At 37.5% G+C, this 26,400-nt stretch overlaps 1 protein-coding gene across 1 annotated transcript; it reads left to right on the plus strand.

The window, feature by feature from the left end:
* The first annotated feature begins 3,246 nt into the window (after nt 1-3,246).
* Nucleotides 3,247-17,613, plus strand: ak4 (adenylate kinase 4). Its single transcript, XM_042513447.1, is given in 10 exon segments — nt 3,247-3,365; nt 5,896-5,960; nt 5,963-6,019; nt 6,022-6,060; nt 7,470-7,507; nt 7,509-7,590; nt 11,256-11,345; nt 11,348-11,427; nt 13,360-13,478; nt 15,232-17,613. Coding segments are annotated over 10 exon segments (816 nt in total). The 3' UTR covers nt 15,359-17,613.
* Nucleotides 17,614-26,400: the final 8,787 nt, after the last annotated feature.

Here is a 26,400-nt window from a genome sequence, read left to right on the forward strand (position 1 = left end):
ACATTTTTAACAAAAAGGAAATAAAAAAAACATGGACAAATATGCCAAGGAAGTGTGTGAAAATGAATGACAGATTCTCTCATTAAAATTCTGTGTGGGTGATGTCATCAAGAATACAAATTACGGAGTTTCCCCACTGACTGCATGATAAAGATCTAAAGATCACACACACACACATTCTGTAGTATTACATTTGTTTAACTTGCCATTCATTATCTGTTTCTACACCTGGCTCTACAACAATAACATCTACTTGTAACTACATTAAAATGCATTACAAACTATTTATTAAATGTTTTTATACTGCTGATGCATGCTATATAGGGGGGCCTTAGGCAAAGTGTTTTTTATTTTGCTTGTTTTTTGTTTTAAATTGTATTCATCCTTCTCTCTCTGCCTTTTGGTGGGCACTCAAGCACCAAATTAAATAAATCCATTAGTTATTACTTGTAAGGATTACTGGTCTATTGTTACAGAGGTACGCAAATAAACAGGGACCTTTGTGAATAAAAGGGAAAACTTTCTTCCTGCAACTAAAGAACGAGGATGTGTAAGTTTCTGTAAGACACAAAAACATGGGTGGTTCATTTTGAGGAAGGGACTTCCCATGCCATATCCCAGTAGCACTAATCACACTGCAATAAAGGAAGTATGACAGAAATCCCCAGTGATCGTGGCTGTCGCCATCATGCAGAGTCTTAGCTGTTACCTAAAACAGTAGCTGCACCAACGGGTTTAAATGCCTGATCTCATTTAGACAATAACTCTTTCAATAATTAAAAACCTCGCTTGACTTTCATGTTTTATTCTCAAAAAGTATGCTTTACCATAAAGTATCTAGATATCATAGAGTAAGTCAGAAAAACACACGCAAGTCAAGTTGAGTTGAGGTTAGAGTGAGACAAAAACAAAATATGTATCATGACTCTTTGGGGATTTCCACAGTATGTACCCTTTCAGTAAAACATTGTAAGGACAGGTGCAGTGACCTGTGGTTTATCAGACATGACTCAAACAGTCATGTATTATTCAAAACAGGGTTCTGAAAAATATGATTCATTTCAGCAGGTAGACACCACCACAGTACAAAGTGTTTTGATCTGTAATATGTTGATATCACATATTGAACATTCTGCGAGATTCTAGAAAACAACAATGACTTTGCAGTTTATACCACATTGAAGACTGTAGCAGTAACTTATGGAAATCATGCATCCTGGTCTCGGATTATGTTAAACTGCAAAATGTTATTCATGTAGGAATGGGACAACAAATACATTTTGTGTTATCAAAACTGTATTCAGCCAAATCTTTTCACTGCATTTAACATGTATAACAATGTAAACAGGCCCTTAATTTGCTTTAACAACTTTGCCATCAAAATATTCAGAATTAAGGTTTCAGGAACAGATAACGTGCATCAATAATGGATCTTTAGCTCCCTCTGTTGACAACAATGTGGAGCAAGCATTCAGGACTACCTTACACCTCCATTTGTGGACCAGTGTCCCTCACCGCAGATCCTACTTCCTAACAGGAACACACTGTTATTCTAAAATGTTTAAGATGTGAGGATTTAAGTTTCAATTCAAGGTTCATCAGCATTGGAGTCGCCAGGAAATCTAATGTGAACAGTTAGTCATGTTTGCATTATGTTGCTACATTAGTTTTAATAATAAATGCCATGTAATTGCCAATGCCGAGGAGAGAGCTTTCAGGAAGTATTCAATTTCATCCTTAATCAATCTGTATTAAAGATCCACTAAATTCTACACAACAAAGATAAACAAAAGAATGTACACGTTTGAATAAAGAAAATGTCACTTTATTTATTTTTTTAGATTTCAGCAGGAGTTACATGAATAATGAAGATAATTCTGAGTTTAATGTTTCATACACAATCTTCTGACAGATTGAAAAAGAGAAAACCATTTCATCTATCTAAATTCTAAATCTAAATTAACATACAATATTTTTTCTGTTCAATTACTCACACTTGTTCACCCTCGCTTTGGTCTTCTGGCTTGCTTGCCGAACATGCTTTGATTCTCTGCACTCGTGTCAAGTTGGCAGCCATCCTTCAGTTATCACAGTACTGTACCTTCGATGGGGACAGCATCAGCACTGTGATAACTGAACCAGGGCAGCCTGACATATCTAGCAGTCCAGGACTTCGCTCCATTCATCATCCGCCCAGAAAACCTGTGCTCCAGCTTTAACAGGTGCAAAGATAACAAAGTTTTCCTTTTGCAGCATATTTGATGGTATCAAAACATATAAAAGTTGCAGCTCCAGCATTTGATTTCTTGTGTAAATCATTTTTAAGTAACATACAGTACCTGGTACGGGAACAGATGAATCTAACAGAACATTTTTTTCATTTGAATACATTATTATATTATTATTTATTATTATTATTATTATTATTTTATTTTTTTTTTTTAATATCCTTTCCAGCAGGAAGTTCTTTTGCCTTCTAACCATGGAACTGAAGCCTTCAAATTCCATAAATGGAATAAACATACCACAATTCGGAGTATCAATTTAAGAATACAAAAAATAAATTTGACAAGACATAAACTATATGTCATAGTTTGATAAAGGAACACAAATAAACCAGTTCATATGCCACAATAGGCTCACGGAATCATGTTTTTCCAGATTTCCTATGATCTACATCAGACTGTGTCCGAAAAATCTGGATTTTGTTAAAGTATCTCAGCAATAAGCCTGAAAAATAAAGGAGTAATCTAACAATTGCAATTGTACTTTATTCATTTTAGTTTGGCCTCTAATATTTATATATTTTGCTATTTGGACAACCACTTTATTCTGTCCTGAGAAGGACAAACTCTGTTGTCCATTAATGAAACGTCTACCTGCGACGGGTGGACAGTTAATTAATACATAACCATTCACATGCAGTTTGAACACTGTGACGTAATGGCCTGAATTTGTGATTAAAAACAACATTACACCATTCTTGTATGTGGGAAGACGCTTGCTTTATATTCATGCATTTCGGACATTACTTTGCAATCTTTTTTCTTTTTTAGATTTTAATTATTTTCCATTCTGCTGGTGCACAGAGAGCTCGTCGATGTTTCAACTTATAAAACAATTACGTGGTCACAAAGACCTTTTTATCCCTAAGCCTCTCGCCTGCTAGGACTTGGTCGAGACAAACTACTGTATATTATTCATACCAACCACAAGGCCGAGTGAATTGGTGACGTCAGACTTGTTATGATCTCCTCGCGGGCTCCGCCCACCTCGGCGCGAGCAGCCTCTCGAGCAGTCCGGTGGCGTCTCTGGCCCGACGTAGCGACTCCTCCTCCCCGTCAGTTCCGCCCTCCGCACTTCATGTAAACAACTCCATTACCCCGCTGCTCTGGGCACTGGCCGAAAAATATTCATGTCAAAAAAAGCAAAGCAACATGTGCAAATAACTAAACATGGCAGCGGACAGACACGTTGTCAGCGCTGATGCTTCGTGTTGTCTGTAACAGGAGACCCAGTGAAGAAAGCGCGTCCATATTGCAAAAACCCTCAATGTAAATAACTGGCTTAAAGCTACTAACCGTTAAGGGTAACAGACATGATCCAGATATGGCTCCGATACTAAAGCTAGAGAATATGGACAACAGCCAGAACTGAAATAAGCGCTTGTTGCTGTTTTTCTACAAATAAAAGTTCTAAACGAAACCGTTTTCGTGTCATTACATAATAACAATGCATACCTGTTTAAAAAACCCAACATGCTATTTGAAAAAAGCGACTAAAGGCGAAATATAAGTCCAATGTTCGTACTGAATATTGTGCAGCCAAACGTTAACGCCCAGCATTGCATACACACCCCTTTTCTTGGCAAAAACAAACAAAGCATGCTGTCGGATCCAAATATAATCATTATTCTTAATTATATTCAATCTGCATTGAAAATATCTTGCTCACTTACCTGCAATTTGCCCGTATTAATTCCCCGTGTTTACATGAATATTTTTAATGACGCAGCAAGACCACACAGACCAACGTGATTGTCGCCATTTATTGTTGTTATTGAATTCTCCCAAAGCCATGTGACAATAATGATCGTGAAATTAAAAGCAGGCTTCCGGTGTGGAGGCGAAAACTTGTTTCGCGAGCTAAAAAAGGTTAATCTTCCGAGTTGTTTGTCTGATGGATTAGTCTGGTTACTCCACTGACTGAAGACTGAAGACTGTGCGCAATATCTGACAGCTCCGGACGCTGCCGCCGCCGTATGGCTCGCAACAAGTACTTTCTAGATTCCGCCCGTCCGCAAATGTTTGCGCGGAATGACAGCGACTCATGTGCTTTCTGCGCCCGCTGCCAGCATTTGCAAAACCATGAGAGATAGCAACTCCATGAGCCCATAATGAATAATAAAAGCTCGGATTTTGGAGAAATGCTGTCAACAAGTAGTGGAATCCAAGAACAGTCCGCTTTACTAATTGCTGTGGTATCAATAATTCTCACTGCATCTATTTTTTGCAGAAGTGAGTTAGTGAGTTTTTTTTTACTTTTTACCCTAACCCTAACCCTAAAAAAATATAATAAAAGTTAATTACCGTGCATGTTCACTTGCGCCTATTGTGTGAAACAAATAGACTATCGACATTTTTATGGGATAAGGTGGCATTGAGTTGAGTGACACACCCGTTTACTGGATTGTAATAAAAAGTGGCATGGCAGTATTTCTCCAAATCTTTGTGACATGCCTCAACATGAATTGAAGGTGTGCACAACCTGTTTCCCCTTTGCAGTTACAAATGAAAATAACTTTACACTAGCTCCCAAACAGGCTGCAAAAAAAAAAAAAAACCCAAAACAACTTAGCTGCACATAAAGTTTACTATCTTTTGAAATAATAATAATAATAATAATTATTATTATTATTATTATAATAATTATAATAGATTTTATTTAAAATGTCCCTTTCAAAACGCCCAAAGTCACCTCACTGAGCATCATAATAAAACAAAATTCCAACGACTAAAAAGGGTACTAAAGTTTAGATATTTGCAGTGAACTGAATTGGCAATTTTATTTTGTTTTTGAGTTTTTGCTTTAGCTATGAGGAAATAAAAATTTTTGATTTCTAGTTATGCTATAGTAATACTTAGGATAATACCACATTATATTTAAAGAGATATTTCAAAGCAGGACTGCCAACAAGTGAAATAACTGTACTAAACTTTCTATTTTTTTTTTTAGTTTTCGTTTTGGATGTTATGTTGTCATAAAAGCATTCTTCTCCTTCTCTTCCTCCTCCTTCTTTAGATAGATAGATAGATAGATAGATAGCTAGAAAGATAGATAGATAGATAGATAGATAGATATAGATAGATAGATAGATGCAAGCCATTTTTCAAATAAAATTCCCTCTCTCTTGAGAGAATGTGATGACTTAAAGTTGCAGACGTCAGTTGTTGTTGTACATCATCACTGGTCTATAAAACTACAGTAACCAGTTTTACCCCGCAAAAAGTCGCCATCCGCATTTTTTCTGGATGATGTGCGCAGGAAAATAGGGCGTTGTGGAGACTCCTTCATTCATTTGCAGAGAGGTCTCTTTCCGTAAAGACTAAGACGGAGGTAACCGAGGGACCTAAAAAAAAAGGGAAAGGGCGTTTTCGGTGTGATCGGAGTCATAGCAGGGTAGAGTCAATGTGTGAGGTGAGAGAGCTCTGCGTAAAGAAGCACAGACTCCGGAGATAAGCTAAAACTTACATTTGGCGCGACAAGTTTAGGAGCCATCCGCGCTTTGGACACGTTTGACTGCTCACGAGCGCAACTGATTAGGGGTTTGATTTACTTCCTTCTCTCGCACACAAAGAGGAAAAACTAATACTGTGCATCCCCGAGGTTTTTCAGCTGCAGCCTGTGTTTGAGGAAGACATGGCTAAGTTATTTCCGTGCAGCTATCATGGGTCCACCAGGATCGGAAAAGGAACGATATCCAAGAGGATTGCGCAAAGCTTTGGCCTGCAATATCTGTCCATGGCCACTTCCTACGAGAGAGCATAGCGGCAAATACAGGTAGGGTACATGGAGCCCAAACGCCAATAGTGGTAGTGTCAACAGAAAAACCAGTCTGCAGAAACGACTGTGCTTTTCTTTGTTCATCTGCCATTTAATATTATGGTAACAGGCACAGCAGTGTTATCAAAGCTGAAACAGGATGCAGAATGAAGTGAGACGTGCACATTTACGGATAGCTTCTGATAGCCATTTTCAATCCAAGCAACAAAAGGCGAGACATTTGGATGACCGCAAACTTAATTTTCCTTCATCTGAAATTCAACCCAGTGCAGAGAATTAACTTACAGAAGTGCCACAATGACTCAGTGTTGCTCCAACTACCCCCACCAGGGTTTACTACAACTCTCCCAAACTTACGCCCCAAAGCATTGATTGTGTCTCTCTTAACTTCCTCATTACAACTACCCCAACTGGAATTAATTTATTTCCAAGTATTTTGCCAAGTTCATGTATACTGATGATAAAACTGGAGTTCAGTGCAGAGAGCTTAAGTAAAAACATGTGTGCTCCGATGCCATAAAGGGAACACGGCTGTACAGTTGTGATATAACTAAGCCTTTCCCCTTTTGCTTTTAAAAGAAGTTTCTTTTTTTACTAAAATAAGAGTTCATTATTCGTATTTGTTTAACGACTTTGAAACCTGGAGTACCATCACTTGTCATCAGGTGCTGTGTTTAGATTTTCATAAGATGTTTCATAAGCTATTTAAACCCATGGACCATAAGCCTGTTGGTTTGATTTCTTTTGAAAACATAAAGAAAAGGTAATGGGCACTATGGCAAGGAATGTCCTGCACTTGGCAAGAAATTTGTAGGTGTCACGAAAATGAGCTGAAAATTAGTTTTAAAAAAGAGGAATATTTAATATGTATAATTATTACAACCATAAACTTTAAAATTATGTTACAGAAAAAATGTTTTTTTATTTTTTAATTTGGGGTTATTTTCTCATTCTTTTTTTCTCTTTCTTTTTCTGACTTCTTAAAAATGAATATTATTATTATTATTATTATTATTATGTTTTTACCAATTTCTTGCCAATATTTGGGCTATGTCTTGTTAAGTTGCTTATTGCTTTCTGCTCATGTTTTTGAGAGAAGTCAAAACAATTGTCCCTAGGTTTTAAAGGGTTAATGAATCCACAGCAGGTCCAGTGTAATTTTATAATTGAGTAAGATGTGGGGAGGTTACAGGCAGGAGTTTTCACCGAGAGGTTTAACCATTTACTCTCTCTGATCAGATAGTTTGATTTAACAAGATGCTTTAAAGTGATACCAAGCATGTTTAAAAAAAAGTACTTTTTTAAACTCAAGGCCTGAATGGATTCAATAAGCTCTTTTGTGACTTCTTTTTTTAAGCAGGAAGCATACCTGCATTGACTGTCTTAACCTGTCTGTTGCATATCAGAGGCAGGTGTGATGGTGGGGACCTATGTAGAGAGAAGCATTGCTTGTACCTGACCATGTGATGACCAAACTTTTGCTGCCCAGACTGCAACAGATGGTCGGCCACAGCTGGCTGCTGGACGGTATGAAATGATTGTTTTTATAGAATCAGAGTACATGGTCTGTACCATATTATACGGATGTATTGTGGTTACACCAGCTTTGCATCTCTTATCTTACAGCAGGCGCCATCCTTTGCCTTGATCATTTGTCTTCATAATGCAGCGTCTTTGCCAGTGGTGGGAACTAACAGCCACCCCTTTAATATGATTGGCCACCCAGGTGCCACCCCCCTCAAAATCCCCAGACTGACATTAGAGGCCATCAGTGGAGCATTTTCTACACTTCTGCCCCCCAAAGTGCCATATACACTATCTCCTTTACTTCAGTCTGAGGAGTAAGTAAATGGAAAAATACGCTCTACATTATCCTACATCTGTGGGTGATTAGTCCTGCAAGTTACTGCATCCTCTACCATCGGATCTGTGCATGCTCTCGACTGTTATTTAGCAGTCATAGAGGATTTACATCAGATTTAAAACAAAGGTCGAATCAAAGATAGACTTTCAAAAAGGATTTTGCTGTTTATATCAGGAGGGTCCACTCAATTCCCTGTGCTTAAGTTATTATTTATTCACATCCAGTACTGGGTGAACTTTGTTACAGTGTTATAAGTTCATGAAAAACAGGTCTCTATGTATTTTCTAATGGTGGAGACAAAGTCACAATGAAGTGAAACCTTCACATTTTTGCCATGCATTACAGGGATACTGGTTTGACATGGTCTCAGAAGTGTGAAGGGCTAGGAAGTTATTAAATATTTACCAGCTGTGACAGTGAGGCTGGTGTTGTTTTCACCCCGTGAGTCTGTGTGTGTGCCATTATGGAAAAATTTGGTTCTGGTGACACTTTTTGTTTAGGGAGCTACCAGAGAAGCAACGTAAGGACTTTGGCAGATGTTTTATATTTCTTACTGTCTGCCTGTCTTAGGATTTTGGAAACATGCTAACGTCATGGTCCAAGTATGGGTGCCACACACACACACACACACACACACACACACACACACACACACACACACACACTTACTATCCCTGGCTTATTTTTCTTTTTTTGATCACAGATCGCTGAATATGGCTAGTTTGATCCCATTCCAAGATGGTTGAGGAAGGTATTATCTGGTAACATATTTGGTTTTAGCCATGAGTAACAGAGATTTCTGAGATGACAAACTTAGCGGACCATCGTGTCATTTTTAAAGTTAAACATTATCCACTTTTCCACTAAAGATGCCAAATACTGATGACAAAAACTGGTTGGTGTTATTGGTGTTTTAACCTTGAAACATGATCAGTAAAACAAAATGCTTGTTCTAGTAAGAGAAGGGGGCAACCAGATCAAGGTTTAACATACAAACACTCTCACACACACACCTGAGTTCATCCTGTTTATGACCTGAGATAACCCAAAGATGACTCACCGCCTCCCCCTGACCAGCTATCACGATCTACATGTAGGCTATATGTCCTCCCAAAATATAGTTTCTCTTGCCGTCTTGATTGCTGCTTTTTCACTCATTTGTGGGCAGCATGATGATCCATTGTTGACCATACAATGGATCATACAGAGTGACTGCCAATTTGCGCTTTAACACAAAAGGAAACAATAAACCTAGCCTATTTGTATTCATACCAAAGCATTGTAAAATCAAGACAAGAGGGAGAAATGACCTCAAATCTAATGCACCTACAGTATATTTACAGTAAGAATACAAACAAAATTGGAATACAAGATCACAAAATACTATGTTTAGTTCTGCTTCTGTACATCTGCTACTATTTTATATCTATGCTAGCAACATGTATTTAGGGATGGAAATGTCTGCCTGTCAGTCTTGACTAAAATATTTTAACAACTAAAATGCCATTGAATTTTGCACAGGCAGTCATGGTACCCAGAGGATAAATGCTACTGACTTTAGTGATGCCCCGACTTTTCCAAACCTTTCTAGGACCACTGTGGAGTTGACATTTTTGTTTGTTTTAGTGGTATATCTGAACAATCAATCAATGGATTGCTTTGAGAGTTGGTACAGATATTCATGGTCTTCAGAAGAACATTTCTACTGACCTTAGTGATCCCTCGATTGACATTTCAATCAGGGCCATGAGATCAAAGTTTTTACTTGTCTAGTAAATGAAGATGGATTGTCACAAATGTCATGCAGACATTCATGTTTCCCAATTTCGTGACCATGTGACTGCATCTCTTGTGCAACCTTGGGTTTCGAGTGATATGTCTCAGCAAGTATTGGATGTATCATGAATTTGTTACAAACTCGTTTTTCCACTCAGGATTGAATTGTTTTAAAATTGGACTATCCTATGACATTTTATCTAGAACTGAATATAAGGTCAAAATTTCAATCTGTACAGCACTTTGGCTTATGACCAATCATTTTTTGTATAGCCTCACCTGTACTTTGTGCTTAGTGGGATAAATGCATTGTTTTACAAGCCAGAAGTGAGTGTCAAGTCTTTACACTCCAGTCCCAAGTCAAGTCCCAATTCCTACACTTTGAGTTTTGGGTCTAAAACAAGTCACATTGCAATTTGCACCAAATGTAATGGCATTTCAGCAATGGAGTAGTAACATTCACTAAGCATTTGCTTGCTAACTATGTTGGTAGCCTCAACTTACAGTTCTTTGAGCAATGTCAAACATCATTGGATGTAGATGTGTCTCTGTCTGTAATTTTTGACAAGCATGTTTTGCGTACTGCAGATTGTTTTTTGTTTAACAGTGGTTAGTTTGTGCACTAACAAAATTATCTTCAGTATATTTTTTTCCAATGGCACCCAGTAACATGAAGTTAGTCCTTTGTGGTTTTTTCTTGCTGCTTGTTTGGATGCTGACGAATTGGTTCAAACAACATGGATTTGGGGAATTAATTGTCTGCTTCCTGGGAATGAACACCGTTAATGTTAGTTGATTCAGACAATGAAGGGAAATTATTGAATTGATGAATTGACTCGGGGAAAGGTAGGCCCATCAAGTATTTTCAAGTTGAAAGTCTCAAGTCAAAGTGCAATCACAAGTTATGTTGTTATTGATACTAAAGTCCAAGTCGAGTCTAAAGTCATCAAATTAGTGAATTGAGTCCAAGTCATGGGATTCAAGTTCACACCTCTGCTGCAAAGCAAATGTCAGCATGTTAGCAAGCTAAAATACAAACATCAGCATGTTAGCATTGTCACTGTGAGCATGCTAGCATGCTGATGTTAGACTTAAAGCATCACAATGCCTCTGATCAGAGCTATGTACTAGCATGACTGTAAGATACAAGACTCTCTTCTCTTGTTATTACTGCAGGGGGTTCATCCAGGTCATGTAACTGAGAGCATTGTATTTTCCACTAAGTTCATTCACATGTACATAATCTTATCATTATCACAGCTACAGACTGTCTCACCGGAAAACTGGAAGAAATTTGAGTCCAACTTTATTTGCTGCAGACATTAGCAAACGATCAAACAGGAAATAAACTGCATGAGACTGTAAAATGGCCTATAGTTCATATACAGTTTGTCTTCCTTTTGCCATTATATCAGTGATAATCAGAACTTGTGAAATGTACATACATTGCAATCTTACAAGTTTATAAAAAGTAAAGACCATACATAAATGTATAAAGTAAACATAAACATATACCATGCCTCATACGTTCCCCCCTCTGCTCTCTGTCTAGGTTTCCCTCGGACTCTAGCACAGGCCCAAGCCCTGAACAATTTGTGTCAGTTGGACTTGGTCATCAGCCTCAACATCCCCTATGAGACGCTGAGGAGAGACTTAGCGACCGCTGGATCCACCCAGCCAGTGGTCGAGTATACAACATGGGCTTTAACCCACCACGAGCGAAGGTCTCAAAAGTCTTGAAGTGGCAACCATATTTTACTTGTAATTTAGATTGTTTTTTTGTGGCACTTTGTTGATTTTCTAAAGGACAATTTTGTCCTTTTGGTTGCTTCCCATTTCCCTGTGAGATTTGTGTCAGTGTTTTTGAAATCTGGTAGAGATTTAATGTCTGGCCTCAGCATGGTTAAAGCTTGTAAAAATGAAAGATTGGAGCCAGATAAAGCATACTCTCTTTATTCACTACCCCACCATCCTACACAACGACACTACAGCAGTTTGTCATTTTACTTTACAAGGTTGTTATCACACTATAGTAACTGACCATTTTGTATTATCTTTCTTAACTATAAAATAAATCATCTTTATTCAGTTTGCTTCACAGACAAAACAATTGATAAAACAATGGGCCTCATGCAGCAACACTCCCTTAAATTTCTCTTAATTTTCTCTAAAGTGACAAAAAATAAGAGAATTCAACTCCAGGTACACCAAACTGCATAGACAAATCCCCCTAAATACTATCTAAGGGCAGGTGTTGTACCATGTGGAAATACTCTGGCACATGCCCAAGAAATGGACAGGTGCCACCAAAATAGGCTCTCAGAAGAAGAACCTGTGCAGTTGATCAACATACTGTTAAATAAGCTTAAACCAGTAAACGTGATTTTCCAGAACGTCAGTCCTGGTGTTACAGGGAAATCAAAATACCAGTAATGGCAACACATTTGTGATGCTGTAAATGATGCTGCAAGTAAAAATGCTAATACCACATTGTAAAAATATTCTAGTACTAATAAAAAATCTGGCATTGAAAATGCATTAAGTATTAAAAGTAAAAGTACTCATGCATAAAAAATAACAACAATTTAATAAATAGAAATAGTTTTTAAAAAATAAAGATAAAGGAAAACTTGAAGATCCTCATTTTTGAGAAGCTGGGACCATGAAATGCTTTTGCATGCCAGTGATTCGAATAATTATTAAAGTAGTTCTAATTGATTTTATAATCAGTTGATTAAATGTTTCAGCTGCACTAGTATATTGTCACATGGTTTGTGTGCCGAAATCTTAATTTGAGAAATAAATAGTGACTTAAGTAATCAAATAATCTCTCTCTCTCTCTCTTTTTATTTATATATATCTTATATTTATATATATATATATATATATATATATATAAATTATAATTATAGAAATTATTTTTTGAAATAATAATAAAAAAAATACTTTTAACACATTTAACTTTGCTTTACTCTACATCAGACACAAGTTGCTATACAAAGCAGAGTGTTTTTAATGTCTAGAGGGTATCTTTAAATTATCCCAAATAAATTATAATAAATTAATAACAGTTTGAGTGAAATTTGTAGCATTTCCAAAGAAGACACTGAAATATATATTTAATCAAATTATATTTCGGGGGTTTTGGTGCCCTCTGTCTCCAGTATAGCACTTATTTGCTGCTTGACTGCAAGGTCATGTACCTTTGGCACCAGTTTGCACTCACTTATGCCTCACTACAGGAAATAAATCATACAATGAAATTGTTTTGCAACATTCTCTCTTTATTAAACAGAATGTAGAAATGAAAAGGGATGGGGAGGAAATAAGGAGGACATTGTATATGACATTTGAAGCATTTTAAAAAACAAGATATCACCATTACACAGTAGTACTCTTTGTACACTGAAGCATTTTTTGCACTAACTTTGGCTGGAAAGATCAAATTTTAAGCGATGACAAAAAAACTCTAGCAAATTTCATGAATAATGTAAATGTTATGTTCTTGATGTCTTTATGTGAGCACCAAAATATCCTGATCTTGTTATAGTAATGGTTGGTAGATATATGTCTCAGTTGCAGTGTGAGATTTTTAGAGATCTTGAGTTTACCCATGCCGCATTGTTGCATGTGTGACCTTGTGTTGTATTCCTCAGGGTAAGGATGACATCACTGGGGAGCCACTGATTCAGCACGACGATGACAAGCCAGAAGCTCTGATGGCCAGACTGAGACACTACAAAGATGTCGCCAAACCTGTCATAGACTTATACAAGTCAGTAAACATTACTCTCTGTCTCTTATAGCAGTGATTCTACCTACAGGTAGCCAGAAGTGGTAGTTCTTGCTGTCAACATATCATTGAAACCTAAAATAAGTTGTCTTTAGTTTTTCTAACATTATCATTGCAAAGTATCATAGTAACATTGTTATAACAGAGAACTGAGATTTGGATGCTTTTAATACAAGCAGCCACATGCAATGTTGGACATGAGAAATCCAACGCAGATGTCAAGCAGTAACAAAATATAGAGGTCATGAAAGGGAGCATGTGAATTTTGCAGTTTCCTGCTATAAAAATGCTTATATCCTGCAGTCAACTCTTAAGTCGTTTTTTTGTGATCAGTAGTTTTTCATTTAATAACACAAAGGAAGATTTTGGGAGATTTAGTGGCATAGAAGTTAGGTCTGCAGATTGCTAACAGCTGAAACATCTTCTGAAGCATTCTTTCATTGTTTATTGTTCAAGAGGTTTTTTACCAGGAGCTGAATTACCACCAGAGCTCCCTTTGTCTCCAAAACAAACGAACCTGGTAATTCAAACTGGTAAAAACACTGAATAAAGCAGCGTCAGGTTTCAAATCAGCATTCCTCCAACACAGTTTGGCATGTTGAAGAGGGGATTCTAGCCTAGCATCTACTTATGTGGGCTCAACTTTTTTCTCTGATAACAAAGATTAACCTCGTATTTATGGGAAGCCGAATTATCCGCATCGGTCTCTCCCTCTCCATAACTAACGGACCTGGTAATTTAAACTGCTAAAAGCATTGAATAAAGTAGTTTCATGTAATTTTTTTTTTTCACACTACTCATCACATAGGGGTTGCAATCCATGGTGCCTGATCCCAAAACGTGAATAGCCCTATCTAGAGCCAGTGTTTGGTTTGTCCATTTTGGGCTTATGAATAAACATGACAGTGCAACATGAAGATCTCCATTGATGATAAACAGCTCTCCATGTACATATAAATGGCTCATTCTAAGGTAATGACAACATAATCCTTGCTTCCAGGGGATTATACACCAAAGAAAACCTACTTTTTTATATTACAGTCCATTTCTGCCAACATATCCCCCTAAATCCTAAACACTGGACCTTTAAAATGAAAACAAAACAATGGTCAGCAGAACATTCCCTTGACTGTCTAAGTTACATGAATTCATAATGATTTTAGATTGAGATAACCTTCAATAGCCTTCCTTAATGCGTAACTGCTCCATTTTTACACATAAAATCGTGTTTATAGGTGTCAGAAGTACTTATGCACACAAAAGTAGTATTGAGCGTTTTGCAGCTCTAAAGGGAGCTGCACAAAATTTAATTATTTACCACAAGTGATGTCACTCGAGTCTGAGGCAGTTAGGACTGAAGACTTCAGGTTTGAAATTTAGGGCTGTGGAGTTAGAAAAAAAAGTGTGGTTACCAGACCTCTGTAGCCTAATCCTCATCTATGCTTGAGACTAGCAGTTTGACACTAAATTAGCTGCCACTAGCAAAGCTCACATGAATCTCTGATTGAACCATATGCAGTTAAGTTGCACTGTGGGTTATGTAGGTCAGTTTTTTGGAAGAAGGCTATGCTAATGCATTGATTTAGATCTTTTTTTTACTGCTTTGACAATGTAATAGGAGTGCAATGCTAAATCCTCCTTTAAACACTAATAAGTCACATACTGCCATTCAATCAGTCAATATTTTAATGTTACCCTCCTTTTGTTTTATTTGTTATATTATTTCTTCGCACAGGTCACAGGGAATCCTGCACTCGTTTTCCGGTACAGAGACCGACCGAATTTGGCCTTATATCAACTCCCTCCTCAGCGCCAAGATGGACGCACAGCCTTCAGATGCCTTCCAACCCCAGACACCCTGACACTTCTCTGAATGTACCACAGGGAAACATCATGAAGCAGCCATAAGAAGTGGGGTAATGTTTTCACATGCTGGCCTCAGCTTGCCCTTGTAGTGAGGTTTAGAGGTACAGATAAGGACACTGATCAAACTATAGTTGTTCAACATATTTCAATCACCGGTTTGGTTTTCAGATGAATGGTTGTATGCAGATATTTCTAGAGCTTTATTGATTTTGTTGATTTCTATATTATCATTGTGAAATGTTCAGGTCCTTCAAGGCCATAGCAAAACTGATCATTTTTGTAAATCATAATGTTACACAAGCACTCACCATCAAGCAAGTCTTTTTGCTTTTGTTATCTGCACTTATTCCATTTTTTAAATTTAAATCATAGCACATTGAGGGCAGCTGTGGTTAAAAACAAAACAAAAACAAAATAGAGAAGGAAGGATTGTCTTTATTGTAGTTCTTCAGTATCAGTATTTTATCACCAACAACAGAGGTTAAGGTAAAAAATGAATCCAAAAATAAAAAAATTAAGTGTCTCACTCCAACGTGAAGTATTTGATATAAAACTCAATGTACTTATTATGAAAATCAAACTCTAATATAAGCAATATATAAAAGTACTTGAAAAGTCTTACCTTTACAGTTAAAAATTAGATTTCAATGAAAAAGAACAACAAAACAAAACCAAACAGTATCACGTAGTTGCCTGTATGAATATACTTTATATAATTGTAGAATGAAACCTTGCGATTAGCCTTAAGTGTGAATAACTGAGGAGTTCATGTGTTTATCTAGCACTCTCACCACAGCTGTAACTGACAGACTCCATGAGGTCAATGCTGACATTATGCATTGTCTTGTATCTACAGTCAAAGTCCATCCCAGTCAGGCATTAATTAGGTCAGTTATTTCTAAAACAAAATTGGTGTGCAAACCTGAATGTTGTGCAATATATTGTATATAACGGCTACAGGTCAGCTGTTACATTTGCAGTGAACCTGCAGAATATTCATTTGTTTGGCTTGATCAGCTCAGAATATATCCATCAATAACGTACACAGTGTTCACTGTGTAAACCGCTATTCTTTACTCTTGTATTGAAATGCTGCAGAATATTATGCAATCTGCAGCTGATAACATGCAGGACAATCTTTTGGGCTGATGCTGGACAAAAATGAAAAAGCCCTCACGGTCACTCTACAGCACACTCTGTCAGTGGGATGAAGTCTTATGCAGAGAATATCGAGTGGCTTTAATGCTGTTACATTCCCTTAAAATTCTAAAATTGCAGAGAGATTTTGATCATTAAGATGTTGTAGATTGTTGTTTATGAAATGGTTTGCAGTGTTTGTTCAACTTTGATACTGCTGGTTCTAACCGTATAAGTAATATGTTGCTTTTACAATTCAGAAGCATGACAGGGTCAAATATGTAAAGGTCTTTTTTTTTCATTTTTTTTGTTTCAGTGTGAACAACTTGTAAAATGTTAGCTTTATAGATTTTTTTTAAATGTTTTTTTTTTAAGTGATTGGTAAAGTTTGCCATCATTTCTCAGTCTACAGAATAACATGACATATTTTCACACAATGGCACAACAGTTTCTCTTACCAATAACTTATGCACACTAGTGACTAACCAGTGCAATAAAGATCAACAAATACTTTAATAGCTCTGTTTATGCTAGCTCTGCAGTTTTCAAACTTTATAGTTAAATGTTATCATCTGATTTTATTGTGGAGCCTAGAAATAGCAATGCACACTAATTCAGGAACTGGCTGTAAGTAACACATCACATGCATTAAAAAAAAATTAAAGAAACAAAAAAATCCAAACATTTCTGTTATTTGGTCAAAACAGCCTTGTAACAATGTTTTTTGTGGTGTTTTTTTAAATGTATGATGTGAAGATGAAAGGTGTTGTATGTTGAACAGATTGAAGGCCTTTGAGACAATAAAAGACCAAAGATGCAAAAAGAGACACTTTTACACTAGAGGATGAGATTATTTAACAAGGTGGAGATGAGAGGGATCTGTAGGAGGATTTAAGATTTGATTTAAACTTTGGTTTTAAGTAAGTGGAGCACATCTTTCCAGTCTGTGTTGCTGAATGAAAGGGTGTGGTGTAAAATTGTTATGTTGCGTGTGACCGCACCCCCACTGCTGTTGTGTAACACCAGGATTGTATTGGTTTTTTTTCTCCCCTATTTTAAAACCTGCACTGTCCAAACATGTTACATTCTGAAAACAATAAAGCTATTTTCTCAATGCTGCTTTCACTGTCTTTGCATGTGATGTAAAGTTGTACACAACAACATGTAGTTACTGTGCTGTCTTATTTTGTGGGCAACTACCAGCTAAATCATACTTTGGTTTGGTCTAGCCAGATTTTTTTTAGATGCTTTAACCCTTAGCTCTCAGTCTAAACATATGAGCAGGAGGATGGTGTATCCACAAAAAGGCAAAAATAATCACTTTCTAATCATAAAAATCTTTGTGTTTAAAATATTCAAAAATGATTTTGTCATGTTTTTTTTTTTTTTTTGGTTCAAATGACAAAAAAACGTCTTACAGCTCTAAAGAATACCTCGATATTCACCATAATCCTGTGGTGGAAAGTCACTAAGTATATTTACTAAGTACTGTACTTCAGTACAATTTTGAAGTACTTCCATGTTATACTTTACACTTTTACACCACAACATCTCAGACAAAACTACTTTTTAAGCTGCTAAATTTATCTGACAGCTGTAGTTATTAGTTAATTTGCAGATTTATGTCGTTAATGCAAAATATGAATCAACTAATAAATTATGGAATAACAGATCACGGTCCACCTTTACCAGCTGCAACACTAATATATATACTAACATATAATTATATATATCATTGTGAAATTGGCTATTATGCATAGAGTACTTTTACTTTTGGTACTTGGAGTATGTTTTGATGTTAATACTTTTGTACTTAAGCAAAATTTGGAATACAGGACTCTCACTTGTAACAGAGTCTTTCTACACAGTGGCAGTGCTACTTTTACTCAAATAAAAGGTCTGAGTACTTCCTCCACCGCTGCCATAATCCATGACTATGACAGGCTTCATGATTCTTTCTTTCCAGCGCACATGAAAATAACAGAAAGGCTTTGCTCCTCCCTTCTTTGCTCCTTGATCTTTTATATCATGTGATGAAAAACAGGAAGCAGCAGGAGGGTGTGCTAACTTGTACTAAACACAAAACCCATGGTGGATGTTTACGTGCAGAAATACACACACGCACGCACACACACACACACACACACACACACACACACACGAGCATGGGTGTACATAGGAATACTGTCTCCTTGGGTGTCTAATCCTCCCAGATCTGTAAATAAACCCCATGTGCATCAGAGCTGGGACTACAGTCTCATGTGCTGTGTTTACCTTTTGACAAAAGGTGCAGTACTGCAGTTTGTACGTGAATGAAGCATGTACGAGGTTTCTTAGTGTGTGCAAAACCTGAAATGCAGCACAATTGTTGCTGTATTTCAGTGTTTTTTATCGCTTCATGATCGCTATCTGTTCCTATGGGGACCTCTACTGTGGGAAAGTGGTGCTCAGCAGTTTTGTGACCTGATAAAAATTATAATCTCCATGATAATTCTTGTATTATTGGGGCATATCAATAGCCTGCTGCATTTCTCTTTTGTGATTAGAGATTTTCTGAAGAAAATTCACATGCATTACACTCAACCCATTTCTGAGGTTCATCACACACTAAAATCTGACAAGTTGATCTTAAAATAATCTTGGGAACCGATTGCCTTGAAAAAGGAAAGTAAATATAACTAGTCATCTTAAGTTCTGTTTACTTTATATCTCTATACTCTATACTTGAAATTTGGCTGTATGCGTTTTGTGAAGTTGTTGCAACTTAAAAATAACAGTTAAAATTACCTTGTTCTTTCTAGGTGTTAGCAACTTCAGTAAACCAAATTAGTCTGACTTGACTTGATCCTGACAAAGAGGATTTTCCAAATGATGAAATTATTGTGAGTTCTGTTTCGTTAAAATATTTTTAAAAATTAAAAATACAACCTAACTAGTTTTCACTCTGTCACATGTGAGGCAGGATGAGGACCCAAAATTCAACACAAACAAAAAGGGAGCCATAGGTACAAACCAAAAGCTAGCTTTATGCTGAAGATTATCTACAAAAAAAAACCCAAAACAGACGAACTGACCAAGGACAAAGGGAAACACAGGTATATATACAGAAAGGAACTAATCAAGACAATGACACATAGCTACGTAGCTGTACCCAGGAGCAGGAGGGACATGCAGGGCTTGGTTAACTAAAGAAGGTGTGATTGGAAACACTAGGCTGGAGCAAATGAGAGTTTTACAGAAACAGGTGTGCAGAGGAGACTGACAGGAAAGGACAGGAAAGAACTGATAACGCGTGTAACAAATCAGGGAAACAGAGACAGAGGGACACAGAATCAGAGAAACATAGAGAGATAGAGAGAAAGGGAGACAGAGAAAAAGCACAGATGACACACAAGGAGTAAAAATACATAATTAAACAGGAAACAGAATATCAGTGACTAGAACCAGGGAAAATCTTGAAAACAAAGTCCACAGTATAATAAAACCCCCAAACCATGACACACCCAGTAAAATACATATATAGAGCACAATAAAGTTGGTTTACTGAAGTTGCTAAAATGTAAAAAGATTGATTTAATTATAACTTGTTGTTTATAAGTTGCAGCAACTTCACCACATTAAGTAAATATGACTAAACTGAATGACTACATTTTACACAGGGGAGATGTGGATGATTGTAACACTTCTCGTCTCAGCACCTATAACTCACTGAATTTTTGAGTTAGCGCTTTCAAATTTTGGCCCACAAAGTACCCTTATTTCTCAACATTCCTAGCATGCTGAGAGCAAGAGTAAGATAAAAAGAGAAAATGTGTTTAGTTGTCACTGGGGTAAGTAATTTTTTAAAAGGTGTTCGAACTGTCTCAGCCCCTGACTGCCAGTGTTTAGCTGTAGTAGCATGATAATTAATCAAAGATGAAAAGGCTCACATATTACCCAAGGGACTATCCTTTAATCTAATACAAGTTATATAATTCCTGTTTCAACAGTATTAGTCCTAATCAATATTGCCCCCCCCCATATAAATGGCTTAAATAACTTTCACACATGAAAATCAGTATTTGGGCAGTAAAATCGGCACACTTCCTCACACAACTATTGTATGAAATTTCACATACAAGGTCATGAAGGATGGAGTCATACAATAAATGCATTATAAGAAGAACATCCCTTCTTGGTGAAAATGGCTCTGTTACAACCATCCCATCATTACAACCAGCCCCAGTCTCCTCTAAACTTAACCATTCGATATACACAAATAATAAATTATGTAATAGTAAATAATAGTTACATCTGTTTACATTTTTCAACACAATTTGTTTCCTAGATTTTAAAAAGTAAAATCAACTTGTCAGATTTTACAGCGCAGGTTTTACCAAGCTGGGCTCAGCCTCACTGACAGCTCAGGCACGACTCGCTGAGCGGCGCACTTTCTACTGTACAGATCCATGCACATCCACTCCACCTTGCACTGCCTCGATTACGCTCATCCACATCATCTACAGATCTACCAATCGCCATCGCTGGACCCTGTTTGTCGCTCACATGCCAAAATGTGATTATATGATGATGCCATAGCGTGGTGCTACCTCTGTAGATTTACCGACAGATTTACTGGAAGATACCGGGGAATCCCTGTGCGTCTCACGAGGGACGGTAAACGCTTTGACCTTTGACTGGCAGCGAATGACAAATCAAAGGTCGGTGTGTGTGTAAGCGCAGCCGGGGTTCACAGCGCATCTCGACCACGGCACAAGACGGCGCTCCCGGGAATGCTAGAAAGCGCTCTAAAAGGTAAAGTCATCTGTTTCTCTTCATTTGGTGTGATTCACGAGATGTGTTTTATTGGCTTTGCAAGTTTCTTACGCGCATCTGTAATCAGGCAAAGAAGGAAATAGCATCATGATCTGTGTGTGGCTGTTACATAATGTCAGGCTGCCTCTGGAAATTCACTTCCCCCCCATGGTGCATCTCTGCTCAGTGGACAGAGAGGTTAACATGCACCGTCTGCGTTGGGAAATACTGCGTTTCTGAGACATTTATGTTGAATCACAGGGCCTGTGGTTAGATGCGCACGCGAGCATCATGCATGACATCATTTGAGTTATTTTTGGTACAGCAGGTGTCGTTTTTTTTCACACAGTCGAATCTAATGAAACATTTTTTTTTTGTCTGTATGGCAGTTATTATGCTTTATCATTTAAATAAACAACAGCCCTAGGTCTGGACTGAATAAACAGTGTTACGGTTGCCGCTTTGATATCAGCTGGATTTTTTTTCCTGTCAGCTGATGATGTCGGTAAAGACGTTTCAGGACACCAGTTAAAGGCGCACGGCACCCTGTCCGCAAATCCATGTTTTATTCTAAGACAGCAGGTGTTTTATTAATATTATCTAAATCAAAGTCTCGGTATTTTTGGCATTTGGCGTGATTGGTGTCTGCTAAATCTTTATTTTAAGTATTATCAGAATCACTATCTACATCATCCGGGGCTGGCTCTACATTGACGGGACAGCTCCTGTCTTGATTCGTCCAATAGCCGTCTTCGTCACACCGTCACCAGCGTCAGGCAGGTCACGTGAGCAGCTTAACGCAGCTTGGTGTGGTTTCATGCTCTTATCATGATCACTGAGTCACCCTGTTTGTTTACCCATTAAAATATGCAAAACATGCAAAATAGACCATTTCAGATAAAATTGTATAACTGGATTGTAATAATCAACACAATAATTTATACACCACTTTGATATTGCAAAAGTGGAGGTAATTATAATAACCCTTTTTACTGCTATGTAGCTTGCGAATTTCCCTTTTGGAGAAGTCTTATTCAATTTTATCCTAAAGTATAATAACAGGCTAAATTATGACTCATTTGATAATTCTATTTTGTATGAATCTGCAAGGGTATGAAATAAATGTAGTAGCGTAAAAAGCACAATATTTCCCTCTCAATTGTAGTGGGAAAAAGTTTAGCAGGAAATTAAAAGTAAGCTTTTACTCAAGCTTGAGCAAATGTAACCCACTTGGAGACATCAAACACATGTTTTTTGTTTTACAGAAAGAGAGAAGAGAGAGATTTTAACATAAAATACACACAAAATACATTTTGACACATATTTAGCATGTACGGAGAGACCAGTCAATAATCAAAACAAAGACACAGAAAACTTGGAAAATGGATTTTGAATTTACTTGTGTCTTGAAAGTATTTCACCATCAAATGCATAGAATATTCTATTTTATATCTGTTTATGGTCCATTTAAAAGAGCAGGCTTAATTAATTAAGCCTTTTTATGGTTAAAGGCAGTGACTTCAGAGTACATAAACAGGTAGAGTATCTGTTTCAACAGGACAGATGAAAACTGCAGGTGTCAGTTAATAAGTAGGCCGCCTACTGGCTCAGTGGTAGTGTTAAACCAGGGCAGGATGGATGCAACTGTACTTCTGAAGACATGTAGCAGCCAATGCTTAAATGTAATGTTCTAGTTTTTATCAGAGCACCAAAATGATTGGATTTCAGGATCTAAAGTCTCACAGAATTAGCTCACAGATTCAAGTCCACCGTCTGTCTTGTGAAGTGAGTCCTACAGCTGATCCAGCAGATTCCTGGATTCTGCTTTAACGGTTGCAAGGATAATCATTAATCCTCAGTATATCCTTAAGTGTCATGGTGAAAACCAATGAAGAGATATGAGGCCATAGTCAGCACCACCGAAACGTCATAAAACTGTAAAAACAGCACTGAGCATTGCTTTAAAGGGCATTTTAGGAATTCTTATACGAGTGATATAAATGATGCCACAAAAGTGAACATTACTCAACATTCAGGGAGCATGTGAAGCAGGTTTGACACACGTCCGAAAACCTACCTGTCTTACAGTATCAGTACAGGCCACAAGTGCTGCACCAGCTTAATTGTGGTCATGTACTTTTTGTTGTGGGCCAGCTGCCTGTATTTATGCAATATGCAATACCCAAAAGGATTGAACTAGGATCCATAGTACAATACCTGGACATATAGTTCATACTTTTGCATTAATACAAATAAGCGGTCTAATATAAGCCAAAATACTATTCACAACATTTCTTAAGTCCGCAAAGTTGCTCATTTTGGAGGATTTTTGAAGTTTAAAAAAAACAAAAACATTTTCATTCAGGTCAGTAATATTTTCATTATTTATGTATCTACTTATTATTCTCTCTTTAAACTGTCTAAACAACAACAACAAAAACAGAAAATAAAGCCTGCTGTAATTTTCTAGAGCTCAAAATGACACATCCACATTACATGTTTTTTTGGTTATCTAGAAGAAATGACCCCAAAATTAGCAAGAAATTAGAAAGGTGTACAAGAAAATTCACTGAAATAAAGCATAATACAAGCTTAAATAATGATGATAATAATAATAATAGGACAGTTATTGCCAACTGTTACTCATTGCCTTATTGCATGTTTTCAAAATACCTGTGAAAAGTGTTTGAACGCAGCACAAAAGAAATATATATATAAAATAAAATAAAAATAAAATAAAAATAAAACATCGGGTGATCAAGGTGTGAAAGGATTAACCAACAATTCAAAATCCAAAAATATTCAAGTTACTATAATATATGACAAATGAAAACAGCAAATCTTCACATCTGAGAAGCTGGAAGTGTTTAATGTTAGGCAAATTTGTCTTGAAAAATGATAGAAATGACTGATTAACAAAATAGTTTATTGTAACATTTTCTGACCATAGTGAATATTGTATCTCGTATGTGTTTTTGTCATGATTTCATGTGTGACCTTTGATGGTGGCAGAGATTGTGATGTCCTCACTGCACCTGCTTGCTGCATGAACAGACACACTCATAAGGGCATCAGGGGTAAATATTGGTAGGCACGGCTAGGGCAGGAAGCTCCATGGCAACAATGGAGCGGCAGCATGTTGCGTCCGGTGATGGCGGGGGTATCTTTCCTCCCTTTTGGACATTCCGTTCCTGCTGTGCTTTGAGCTCCCGTCTGCTCTCCTAAAAAGTTTCCCAGGCTCATGTCCTCTTTTCAGAACCATGCAGAGTTTCCGTTGCCAAGGGACAAGGCCAAGGAAGGAAGCATGCCATCACTGGTCAATGTTTTGTCCTTCATGGATCCAGGGTCATTACACCAAAAAAAGGAGTTAAAATGACAAATTTGGGGCTGAAATTACTAATCTGTTGGATTTTTATTATATTAAAAAGAGCCTGTCAACATTCAAGGCTGCTAGCCGAGTGAGAATATCCCCTTTGATGCAGAGTGAGTTTCCCTTTTCCAACAAGGCATGGTGCTGTTGTCTTGCAGTGCTGACTACAAGACTCCTCTTGTTATTATGACACAGCCAGGGGTCCTTGTTAATTTTCAGCACAGGACTCAAATAATGATTTGCTTTATTTTGAGCCCAGTCTCATAATGTGCTCCTTCCTTATACCCAGGAAAGCAGGTCATAGCATGAGAGGATTTTTAAACTCAACATTTCTTACATTTCCCAAAGGACTTCTGTAATTTTAATAGATGACACTGCAATTTTTACTTTTTAGCACACTTTAAATAATCACTTGTGCCTCTTCCCCATGTACAGTCATGGTTACACTATCCAACATAAACCCATACTGCACTGGGCTTGCATTTGAGTAGAGATCTTACTTTGGCAACTAATTTGATAACCGATAAATCATTTGAGTCACTTCAAAAGCTTAATGTCAGATATTTTCTGGTGCCAGTTTCACTGTGAATTGAGAAGCTTTTTGGGTTGATGGATGGACAAAATGAGGAAATGAAAGACCTGAAAAGAGGACAATCATACCTGGCTAGAAGCTCATAGACATTTGGAGCCTTTAAAGGGGAAATCCCCCCAAAATTACAACTGTGACACTGGCATCCCAATCATTTTACATAAGAACATGCAGGAATAAAGTTGAATGTGAAGGAGTGTCACAATGGGGGAGAAAATGGGACTTATTACATTTTTTTTAAAACTTTTTTTTCAAAGTCATTAGTGCCATAACCAAATCAAAAAATGGCTGAATAAATCAGTTGAAAGACTGAACTTGAAGGCTCCGAGGCCCCTCTTACCCCTCAAAAGCGCAAAATGGTTCAGTCCGCCCTTGCACTAGGATTTGTCTTTAAACACATATTAATTAAGAATAAAATAAATCAAAAGGTTCCCGAGAGAGACCATGATCAAGAGAGGAGGGGCTGCGGGCCCACAGAGACTGCTTATGCATTGGCCCAGAATGTGGGGGCCATGTCCCTGTGTGTTAGAGTGTTGGCCTCACAACTGAAGATAATAACATTCATGTATTGATACATTTAGGTACTTTGGAGTCATATTGTATTGTGGTAAATAAGTGACTTTTTTACTTTTTGATTTCTTAATAAGTATATATTTTTTGTTTGTTTATATAGATTTTTTAACATTAAAATGTCTTGCATTGATGAGCTTTAGGAAAAATAAGCCCGGTGGCCCAGGCCCTGCTTACAACTGCTGATTAGAGTAAGTGAACATAGATGCAGCAATAACATGAGAGGATTGTGCTTTGGGGTGGATTTCCTTTTAGGCTGCTCAGTCGGGGGCTACAGCGACAGCAGCAGCAGCGGCGTCGTAGTAAAATGCGGTGCTGCTGAGGAGAGAGGCGATAGACAGAGAGAGAGAGAGAGAGAGAGCGCAAACCGGCGGAATATTTCTTCCCCCAGAAAACAGAGGAGACCGGTCGTCTTCTCCCTCTCCTCCCCGGACATGTGCACCCAGCAGCAGCAGGAGTAGCAGGAGTAGCAGCAGCAGCGGCGGCGGCTGTGGCGGTGCTGGCGGCGACGGCGCGGCGTAGCCTACTACGTCTTTTGGGCTTCTTTTGTCTTTAATTTCCCTTTTTGTGTGCTTCGG

The sequence above is a fragment of the Plectropomus leopardus genome, chromosome 3 (genome assembly GCF_008729295.1).
Source record: "Plectropomus leopardus isolate mb chromosome 3, YSFRI_Pleo_2.0, whole genome shotgun sequence".
Lineage (NCBI taxonomy): Eukaryota > Metazoa > Chordata > Actinopteri > Perciformes > Serranidae > Plectropomus > Plectropomus leopardus.